Here is an 11,789-nt window from a genome sequence, read left to right as displayed (position 1 = left end):
AGCAGGAGAAAGGTTGCCATTTTTAGAAAGACAGTGAAACCAAGAGAAATTCTGGACCTATCACAAACATTTATAAAAATGCAAAGACAACAAAAGCACATTCTTGTTGCTGCTATTATGACACCAAATTAATTACACAGAATACAACATGATGTTCTCCTACTTCATGAAGAAAGGGAAACACAAAGGTATACAGCATTTCTACAATGGCTACACACCTTTACATATGAGCAACACTTCAAGTGCACACTAAAACCATTGATTACATCAGTTCATTTCATTAATAAGCACAGAAATGTCCTTTAAAAGCCTTAGTATATCTATACAGTCTCGAGAAACTTCAGTACTTCAATTTAAGAACTCTAAGGGAAGGCAATGCTTTGTGAAAGTGAAAGCCTGAATTATGCTTATTAATGAAACACCAAGTTTAAGAGACAGAAGAAATATCTTTGCTTCTGGCTCTTAAACAGGCAGTCTCAGAAATAGAAATATTTCTTTTAAGCAAAATAAGTGTGAGAAAAACAGGATGCTGTTCATGTCATTAAAGCATCATGTAGAGAAAAAATGGAGTAAGATAATTAATTTTTAAAAAGTAAAATTAAAATTTATGAGGAACTGTTCTATAACAATGAACAATCAAGTTGTTCATTTGTAGTTCAGTTTGCAATAGTGGCACTTCAAGTGTTGCAATGGGAAAATATATCTAGCCAGTACTACGTCTACCTCCTCCTCTTGATAATCATTAGTCAGTGCTTGCCCATCCTGGCCAATGGACTGTGGGCTGGAGCAGCTTGTCCTTCTGACTGAGCCTCGAGACTCATCAGTGATACTCTGAATCTGGGACAAAAACGTTACCAGTGACTAAACCAACAGACTACAGAAAAAACAGATTATCATATCATCCAAAATAAAACAAACTGTCTTCATTTAAATAGATTGAGTTTTGTTATTGTAGCTTGTTATACACTCAGTTTGTTTTTACAAATGTCGTTTGTATGGGGCTCTTCTTGGAATGTTTAGCAATTAGATATGAAGCCTTTCAGAGATTTGTAAAAACATGAATTGAATCCTTTAGACTATACTTCAGATATTCACTTGTGAAGGTCACATCCCTTCAATATGTAATGAATTGATTTTACTCTATTACAATCAAAAGTATGAAAAAAAATTAAGCAGATGAGAAAGCTGCTTTCTGACTCTCAATATTTATTTATTTCCCTGTGATTCCCAAACTATAATTTTGCTCCTCACCTACATGCACCCACATTTCTGCAGCTCCAACAATATCACTACCTGGCTCAACAGTAATTAGTCAGGACCAGCCAGAAAAGGAAGCTAACAACCCCTAGGCAGGTCAACGAGGCAGTACACTTCCTTTCATCTTTGTGGCAGTATTGTAAAATAATTACAAATAAATAAACATTTGGCAGTTTCATCAAAGTCTGCAGACCTTACACTTTACAGGCATGTGTTATATCTACACTTGAGTAGAAGCAAATCAGCCAAATTTCTAAAAAAGGAAACAAAAATCCAATGAGTCTCTGTGCCTCAGTTTCACAAGAAAACCCAGGGGCAAGATCAAATAAAATTGCATTTTAAAAAGTGACAAGAAGAGAAGAGGGTGATTCATTGGCAATAAGAGCAGGCCTATGAGTGAAACAGCAAAAGAATGCTGTGCAAAACCAAATTCTCTTTGCAAAGATTTGAACCTCATTTGAAGAGGTACAAGCAAGCACAAAAATGAAGTTGAAAATACTAATCTTGTTGGTAACAGGAGAAAAAAAACTACAAGCACCATTTAAAGCTGGAATAACAGGGTTATATTTGAAAGTCTGAAGACAGATAATGAAAACAAAAGCAATACTAATTTGTTCTAGTGATACTAAGGAGAGAAATGTTTTGGAGGTCATCATAAAATTAGAGGTGATGGCTCACCTCATGTAAGAAATGATTATCAGATTATGAAATGGCCTGGTACACTGAATGCTTGTACTCAACTTGTAGCTCATAGGAAGTGAAGAAATAACTACACAACACTTTTGGATGAAAATACAAAAGAACAAGGTAGATTAAGATATCCAAATCAGAAACAACAGATGGATATGGCTTTTATTCTCGGAGAGGCAGGAAATAAGTACTGCATGTTCTAGGAATCATCAAGGATTTTACTCTTAATTCCATGAAATAAATTCAATGGTATTTTGAACATCTCAGATTTTACCCTGCCTGATATGAAGGAACATACTAACCTATAATGGTTACACTCAGATAAAAGCAAGCAATAAACAAAAACGCATGGGAGGGGAGAAGAAATTAAATGTTCCAAGCAAACAACACTCTGAAGTAGTGTAGATTCCAACAACTCAAGAGATGAGAAAAAAAAATTATGTCTTCACTACCGTTTATATGCTGTAGACTACACAGCTTTATGTCCTTGGGCAACTCATAAAGCATTCATGAGGAAGTTAAATCCTTAAAAACCTACTATAGATTGGTTAATCACTCTAACTTTATTGGAAAAATACTAGGGTTCAACAAAGAAATGAGAAAAAATTAAAAACACTGAGTAAGGAGTACAGGAGAGCTTGCTTTTTATTTAAATAATGTTAGGCAGGCTTTGATCAAAAGAAAACTACTGTGACACAGATGAGAAGAAAGAAATTACAGCAGCACATCTTTGTAGCAACACCAGGCATTTTTAGGAACCTTAAATCCTGCAAAATGGAAAAAAGAGTAAGTAAGGGGCCGGGGCGGGGGGGGGGGTGTGTGGAGACAGGAACTGCATGGATTTGTAGGATTAGCACCAAAAAGGCTTAGGAATATAAGGAGTTAAAATTATCAGTAGACAAAAAAATGCCTCAAGAAAAAATCCTTGTTATTTTATGAATGAGTAGTTCAACACAGTAGAGATCTTACTTTGCATGGGAAAGAAATCATTAAGCGATACCAAAGTCAAAGCATTTTTGACTTTTACATCACTAAAAGGTGCTGATAATAATGGGATAGGTACAGAATAAATGAGAGGGTATAAGTACATGCCAAAATAAAGAAAGATTTTAAAGTTACAACTAGTAATGAAAATACAGGTCCATGAAGCTTGTCACTACAATGTGTAAAATACCACCAGGGAGAGCTAAGGATAGGGGAGCAGCAAATGTAGCATTCCCACGTTGGTATCATAGGATTATAAGTTAGTCAGCCTAATTAGCTGGTACATTACACATTCAAAATAATACAGAAACCAAAAAAGTAGTTGGTGTGAATTGAAAAAGACCAAGTCACAAGCAAAGCTAATCAGTCCAGTTGAATAATCATGAATCTTAGCTACTGATATATGTTAAGTTTGGAAATGCTAGGGATGTGTTTCACAGTGGCACTCAAATGTTTTGCTAACCTTAACAGTAGAACTCTTAAAATTTTGTTCAAATAAAAAAGGATTTAATGGATTTGGGGTTTTTTCCCCACATTATTTTCACCTTGCCAGGAACTAACATTGAATGCAGTTATAGAAGCATTTTGACTATTTGGAAACTGCTAAGAAGTCATGGCCAAGAAACATAACTTTCAGATTTTTTCACAGAACATCTTGGCAAGCCAAAGTCCCTACCTCTCTTTCCCTTTCATTCTCTGATAGCTGCATCTGTTTTAGCATCTGAGATCGCTGTTCCATCATGAGCGTCTTCTCATACGTGAACGCAGAAATATCATTTTCAAGCTGCAAAAGGGATTGACATCAGAGACATCAGAAAAGCCCTACTCGAAGGAGCAATGTTCAGACAGTGTATCACATTAATTCCTGTGTTCATTCAGTCCTGAATGTATTTATGGCATTGGAGTCATCTCAAGCATCTAACCAATATGTCTTTTCCGTCCTCATTCTTACGACTTCATCTTCAAACAGCAATCTCATGCAATGAACTATCCTACTATAGCAACACATCACTTTATCAATGTGATTTTAATCTAAATTTTGGGTACTTGGGACAGACTTTCCATGGTTCTATTCTACCCAGGCTGCAGAAATCAGAAAGGGTTGGAAGCACCGATTTAAACTGGGTCTGCATTACAGCCTCTTGCGCACACTTGTTTCTTGAAAAACTCTTTGGAGCTACAAAGTAACACATTGTCCTTTCGCCAGTGAGAAATGTTCACAAATAGAAGTATTTATGAATACACTCTGACATATAGATCAAAGCTAAAATACAATGTAAAAATCTATAGCAGTTATCAGCATCATCACCAACTTGTAACATCTCTCTTATCTTTTGGAAGATTCTCAGGGTGAAATATGACCCATGTCAGAAAAGAATAAATTGTGCTTCCTATACTATCTTTTGCTGAAAATCCAACTAGGGCTGAGTCCTTTTTATGGCACTCTGTTCATCATCTCTCACCAGCACGTGCCACAGCATTTTAGTATTTTACTTTCAGTACTCCAAATAAAACAGAAATAAAATACATAAATAAAATTATTTATCTTACTTCCTAGTTCAAAATACTAATATAATTTTTAATAAGTAATTTTTTTCAGGAGTAATTTTAAAATATCTAAGATTTGCTTTATGGCTGATTAGCATGATAAAACCTTTTGTTAGTTTTTCTTCATTTCAGGAACTGGTGGTAGTAGAAGTTTTGAACCAGTTGACCCATCTTCTTCATTTCTCTTCAGAATGAGTTTAGAAGGTTTTAGAAGGTTTTTCATTTTATTTGTTCTTACTTTGGACATTATGCACTTTCAAGTGCTGGAAATGAAATTTTTCCTTAGTTGCCAAAGAAAAAGCAGGTCTAGACAGACTGTCGCTTTAGGCCTCTCTCTTTAGCAGTTTATCACTGGTATTTAAAAAGGAAAATAAAGATACAAAATCTGGTTTGTCACTATTTGACTTAGGAATCTTTAGCTACATTGTCTTGCTGTTTGGTGCCAAAGATGCTGGCAATGCCAAAAACTACTGACATACCCTCATGGGGGCCTAGCGATGCCTTATTCCAGAGAGATATTCATATAACAGTTGGAAAGACAGTTCATCCTCTGTCAGGCTGGATGCCATGAATTATTAGATTAAGCACATTCATCTTTCTATTTCACTGCCTGCTAAAAATTCATGCCTTTTCTTCCTTGAATGAGCTAGTCCTCAGATACAGTAGGCGTAAAAACATCAAAATGGTTCAACTCTACTTGACAAAACCATTAAACTCACTACCACATACACTAACATTATGACATGGTAAGAAAATGTTGCTTAAAAAAACTTCTTGTTCTTGGTAAGACTACAATCTGTACGTTTTTATATATGGGCTAACATAATTTGTTTCAAAAATGCTACATCAATTTTTCCAAATTTAGTCTCAGTTGCAGCTAAAAAATATCCCATAACATACCATTTCAACAACTTCCACTTCAGCATTCAGTCTAAGATGATACAAGAACATCTGAAGATCCTTCTTCATTTGAATGCTGTTATCATCCATTTGAGCCACAGTGAAGATACGCATTTTACATTTTCTCCAAACCTATCAGGAAGATCATAGAATCATAGAATCTTAGGGGCTGGAAGGGACCTCGAGAGATCATCTAGTCCAACCCCCCTGCCAGAGCAGGGTCACCCAGAGTACATCACACAGGAATTCATCCAGGTGGGTTTTGAATGTCTCCAGAGAAGGAGACTCCACAACCTCCCTGGGCAGTCTGTTCCAGTGCTCTGTCCTCATAAGGGAGATGTTCCACTCCCTTAATCATCTTAGTAGCTCTGTGCTGGACTCTTTCAAGCAGTTCCCTGTCCTTCTTGAACTGAGGGGCCCAGAACTGGACACAATACTCCAGATGTGGCCTCACCAATGCAGAATAGAGGGGGAGGAGAACCTCTCTTGACCTACTGACCACACCCTTTCTAATGCACCCCAGGATGCCATTGGCCTTCTTGGCCACAAGGGCACATTGCTGGCTCATGGTCATCCTCCCGTCTACCAGGACCCCCAGGTCTCTTTCACCTACACTACTCTCCAGCAGTTCAGCCCCCAACCTGTACTGGGACATGGTGTTGTTCTTCCCCAAATGCAAAACTCTGCACTTCCCCTTGTTGAACTTCATCATGTTTCTCCCCGCCCAACTCTCCAACCTGTCTAAGTCTCTCTGAATGGCAGCACAGCCTTCTGGTGTGTCAGCCACTCCTCCCAGCTTAGTGTCATCAGCAAACTTGCTGAGGGTACATTCTATACCCTCATCCAGGTCGTTGATGATGTTGAACAACACCGGTCCCAGTACCGACCCCTGTGGGACTCTACTAGTCACACACCTCCAACCAGATTCTGCCCCATTGACTACAACTCTCTGACTCCTATATATTTAGGAAAACATATATAACATTATAACATTTCACAACAATGATTGCAATGACCGTGCATAAATCTATCAAGGTGAAAGAGTTCTAGAAACACTTAAAGCTACTCATTGCTAGAAAATGAAACCCCAGCCATCTTCTGTTGTCCTTGCCTTGTGCTGTCGAAGGAGAAAAGGCAGTAACATCAGCATACCACCATCATGAACAATCCACCACACATCTATGTTTCCTTCAGTAAAACGTTCTTGATTTGTTGGAAATAAATCAATGTTTTTAGCCACCAACAGTGCTTGCTGAGCTGCTGTTGTCTCCCGTACAGTGTCTGCAAGGGAAAAATAACACATTCCATCAAGAACTTCCAGTTTTCGTTCACAGATTTTGCTTTCAATTCAAAAGTTTAATTCCTCCCAGATTCTGCTGAGGTAAAAGAGGAACATCCTGTGTTTAGTGACAAACCTGCTTAGGAGAAAAACAAGAGAAGCCATGGTTGAAGAGACTGATGGCCGAGAAAATCCATTCCACATGAAATCAGATGTGGGGAAATACTTAGTTGCCCAGTGGACGTTCAGCATCACATTTCCTCCACACAGCAAATACTCTAGTTACATAGATGTATTACAATGCATAGGAGAAAGTAAACAGATACATACCAACAAAATTTTTCCAGGAGAAACGATTCTCTGTCTGCTTCCATGACTGTGGCCATGCCATCAGGACTGTGTTGTGCTTCATCCCTCCTAGACCAGCTGACTGAATCAAATAGGAGATTCCATCTCTGAAATTAGGAGACACCACAATCTGGCAAAACCCTTTAGTCTTTTCTGCTCCCATTAAGGACTTAACGTTCTGCGGAAGGAAAATTATATGTGGGGAAGGAAATACAGTCAACACTGGTAATAAACACCATCAAAAGTAACAGCACGAAATAAGAGCAAAACATTAGCTACAAAATACAACCAACATCAAGAAACTAATTCCACAAGAGAGAACACGATTCTATGACAACTAAAGCCCAAAACATCCACCTCCCCAAAAGACACCACACACAGTTTTTTCATTACTTTAATTATTAGACCTTTAATTTCTGAAGAAGAATGAACAAGATATGAGTCAAACCATATTGGCAAAGTTACAGTAGTGCTGCTCCAGGTAAAGTCAAAACTGCTGACTGACAAAGCACTGTATGTTTGGAATGGTAAGTTCTTTCTTTTGGAATTGGAAGGGTTTGGAAAAAAGTGGTGCCAAGCACTTCAGAAAAGGTCACCAAAGCTCCTTAAAAACTATGACATTAAGAGGCTGATTATTTATTGGCTCCCAACATGGAAAAACAGATGTGCAGGAGACAAGTGGAATCACTGGCTGAAGAATGACAAGACAAGCTGAGTGGATTAAGTCTCCCACACCCTTTTAATTTCAACATAACTCCCCTTTGTTTAAACACTGACATAGAGACACACAACCAAGTAAGTTAAGAATAGCATTAAAAATGGTATCAAGGTTGATGAAGGAACATCAGTTTTGGCATTTACTGCTTTGATGGCATGACTTAAAAAATTCCATCATTATCGATGACTTGCATGGGAGATCAGCCTGTTTTTAGAAGGAAGAACCAGCACATCAAACTTGGGAATTTTGGAAGCAGTAAAATTTCCATCAAAAACCATGAGGAACAGATTTGATCACAGAATGCCTGACACTCCAGGACAAAGCCAATTTTCTTTTTACTTTTTTTTCTTCAGTGCAGTCTCTTTTAAGCAGCACACTTGCTGAAAGTAGGAGCAAGTTTTCCAGCCAGTGGACTGATAAAGCCCAAATGTTTATAGTTACTGCTGAGACCAAGGGCACTTTGCTCCACTTGTTGGATTTGCTGCTTTGGACACCAACAGAGCAGAAGAGTTGTATCTACAGTCCTTCAGTAAGGAGGAGTGAACTAGACAGCTGGCAAAACTGATCAAACAGATTATTCCATCCCACATATGCATAACTCTCGGTATAAATTCTGGGACCATGGAAATCAAGTCCCTTATATCTTCTCTTCCGTCCACGGCCAGGATCCAGGAAGGACTCTTGTCTATCCATCTCCTTTGATCCCTAGGCCCGTGCATTCCTGGCCCTTGTATCTTTGCCCTCAGCTTCTATTTATTCTGCTGCTCTTTCCAGCAGCAGTCCAGGACCTTCTTGGGACTCTCCACAACTCAGGGGAAGTGCCGTGGGAGTTGCTGGGGGTGAGGGGAAGCAATAGGGGTTTGCACATTCCTGCACCTACTTGTATATACTTGTACATACTTTCTTTTATCACTAGCATTTAATAAGAACTGTCTAGTTTAGTTTTCAATCTGGAAAGTCTCTCTTTATTCTCTCTCTCCTTTCCCTATCTGGGTGGGAGGAGGGGGGCATAGAGAGCACTATTGTCATTTGTTGAATTGCCAAACCCGAGTTAAACCGTGACACTGGCTCAGTGTGGCTTCACATAAGAAATCCTGAACAGAGAAAAAGCCTTCAGATAATTTGGCAGCAAAGCTAACAAGTCTGGGCAAACAATATCTGCAGTGTCATATCAGTTTAAATAGATACTTTTTTTCTTTTTAGAAGACAAACAGGAGATGCCTTTATTTCCTACATATCCTCTAGAAACATTTTCTAACTAAACTTTTCCAAAACCAATAAAGCCTCAAACTTTGACAATTCATCTTTAGTTCCATTTTAAAACCAATAGTTTCCTCAATCTTAACACCACGTCTGACTTTCTTAAGAACCCAGGGATTAGGAAGAGGACTTGGGGGTGGTAGTTGATGAGAAGCTCAACATGAGCCACCAGTGTGTGCTGGAGCCCAGAGAGCAACTGCATCCTGGGCTGCATCAAAAGCAGCATGGCCAGCAGGGCCAGGGAGGTGATTCTGCCCCTCTACTCTGCTCTGGTGAGACCCCACCTGAAATACTGTGTTCAGTTCTAGTGCCCTCAGCACAGGAAAGATACAGATATGTTGGAGAGGGTCCAGAGAAGGGCCACCAAGATGATCCAAGGGCTGGAGCACCTCTGCTATGAAGACAGGCTGAGAGACTTGGGGCTGTTCAGCCTAGAGAAGAGAAGGCTCCAGGGAGACCTTATAGCAGCCTTCCAGAACCTGAAGGGGCCTACAGGAAAGCCGTGTGGAGCTCTTCATGAGCGGGTATAGTGACAGGACAAGAGGTAATGGTTTTAAACTGAAAGAGGAGAGATTTAGGTTAGACATCAGGAATAAATTCTTCACCATGAGGGTAGTAAGGCACTGGAATAGGTTGCCCAGAAAGGCTGTTGACACCTCCTCCCAGAGGTGGTTAAGGCCAGGTTGGATGTGCAGCCTGGTCTAGTGTGAGGCGTTCCTGCTCATTGCTTAGGGATTGGAACCTGATGATCTGAGTTCCCTCCCAACCTTAACCATTCTATAATTCTATTATTATGTCTCCATCCATTCCTGTTTCATCTCTCAAAAATGTAGCTGACTTCCAGTTAATCCAGCTATAGGTAACATTTCAGATCCTCATGGGTAACAGTTTCTGTTTAATGATTTTCTTTGTTTTAATTTCAGAGGCCTAATTGTGTTCTTAGTCTACTGTTTACTACTCACACATGTTGACAGCAACAGCTTAAAAACAATTACTTTCACAATATGTCATTGATAGATATTTTCCACCACCATTTCAGGCTAATGGCTTTCTTGGAGCCTTCTCGTGTCATATCAGCTAGGTCATCTGGCTTCATTCTTTTTTATTTTAAAAACCATTAGGGACACCTCTGAATACCAAAAGGGAGAAAAAAGAAAGCTGGGAGGAAAAGGGCAGTTAGTTTAATTCCATTTCAACAATTCAAATGCTCATCCATTTTAGAGATACCAGGTCTGAATAAATCACAGTTTTTACACAGCTTTGAAAAAAACTTGGATCAAAATAGTAGACATTTCAACTGATAACTCTATAAAATTAGGACTAGGAGAGTTTATGCAGGTAAGCAAATATAGTTATCTGAGTTATCCTAATACTGGATTAAACAAAGAAGTACACAAGTTGCTTAGGACCAAACAAAAAGGAAATTCGCCTTCCATTGAACATCCAAGCTGTATGAACAATAGATCTTCAGAAGCTAAGTGTATTCACTTGCCTTTTTCCTTCAGGAGACAATTTAAAATTAAGTTCAGATATTTTCAAGGCCTATATATTTTCAGTTGGGGAGCACAGTCAAATACTGACAAGTTCTCAGAAAAAAAAAGAAGTTTGGAAGTACAGTTAGATGTCATCTTAGATTATGTTGACTTTGTACTATTTTTTCTACCTCACCCTGCCTTCTTTGGAGATATGGAATACATAGGATAGGAATAAATAAATAAATAAATAAAGGATCTCAAGAAGGATGCAGGTTACAGTTAAGCAACAGAGTAGGATTCTGGCAAAGTCTGTTCCTAATCCTAGCTCTGCTATATATTAGTAGGACAATGTAGAAAATAATATCATATCTATGTACAGAGGATTAAATTATGCTGAACACGTTACTTTTTTCATTAAATAGATCTGTTTTTCTTATAAGGTAATCTGTTAAAAGTCTATCACTTGGCTTTTTCAGTAATATAATTTGATTGTAAGCCCAGGGCTCTCAGTATTAAAGAAGTATAAGCATTGCCTCATCCTATTGAGGCATTTTATAAAGCATTTTGCTATACACATCAACTTATTTTTTATATCACAATTGATTATGCTGTGAGTAAAAAGTTTGTTTTCTTCAATCCTTTACAACACTTTGTTCTAACTCAAGATATGAATTCACAAAGATTCAACACTTAAATACTAATGGAAGTTTAAGTGTTTGTAAGCTGTCTTTTACATACCTCTTCAGCTTTCTGAGTTTCTGTACATTTATCCAAGTAGATTCCCTGAAGCACAGAGCCCACGATTGTCAGTCCTTTACCAGCCTTCAGTTGAGAGGTGAAAGAAAGCAATCTAGGATGTTTCACCAGCTGCTCACTATCCAAGTTTAACAAAACCAGAAGTTGAGGTCTGACAAAAAAAAAGTTAACACACACACATACAGAAACAGAAAAGCAAGAAAAAATTGGAAAATTAAATTTAACACTTAATAAAATGCAGGTTAAGTGCTTAATTCCATGGAACACATTAAACTATCAAGCAAGGAAATAATCTGTAACAGCAACAACACTTCAGGTACAGAATACCTACACAACCCACCACAACATCATCTGAAAAGTTACCTTAAGGAACAGTTTTACCAATGAAATTACTGAATGAAAAGTATCACCATTCCACAGTCAGCTAAGTTCAACCTGCTGCTTGAAGTAGTTAAACACTGAATGCACTTCAGTTCGTTCACAGCTCCAACCAGTTGTATTTTGAAAACCTCCAGAAACAGAAATATTTTCAGCTCTGGGTAACCTCTTCAATTCTTAATTATCATCATCTTGA

At 38.3% G+C, this 11,789-nt stretch overlaps 1 protein-coding gene across 1 annotated transcript in view; it reads right to left on the bottom strand.

Moving 5' to 3' along the window:
- The window catches only part of SLC12A7 (solute carrier family 12 (potassium/chloride transporter), member 7), a 49,437-nt gene that overhangs the window by 6,537 nt on the left and 31,111 nt on the right, over positions 1 to 11,789 (bottom strand). The window contains exons 16-21 of the mRNA XM_010001535.1: positions 11,198 to 11,366; positions 6,989 to 7,184; positions 6,491 to 6,660; positions 5,380 to 5,511; positions 3,608 to 3,715; positions 724 to 837 (exon numbers count right to left, since the gene is read on the bottom strand). Coding sequence (XP_009999837.1) covers positions 724 to 837; positions 3,608 to 3,715; positions 5,380 to 5,511; positions 6,491 to 6,660; positions 6,989 to 7,184; positions 11,198 to 11,366 — 889 coding nt within the window. The remainder of the gene's footprint in view (positions 1 to 723; positions 838 to 3,607; positions 3,716 to 5,379; positions 5,512 to 6,490; positions 6,661 to 6,988; positions 7,185 to 11,197; positions 11,367 to 11,789) is intronic.

The sequence above is a fragment of the Chaetura pelagica genome, unplaced genomic scaffold (assembly GCF_000747805.2).
Source record: "Chaetura pelagica isolate M959 unplaced genomic scaffold, ChaPel_1.0 scaffold7, whole genome shotgun sequence".
Taxonomy (NCBI): Eukaryota; Metazoa; Chordata; class Aves; order Apodiformes; family Apodidae; genus Chaetura; species Chaetura pelagica.
This window is presented reverse-complemented; position numbering and strand designations above follow the sequence as displayed.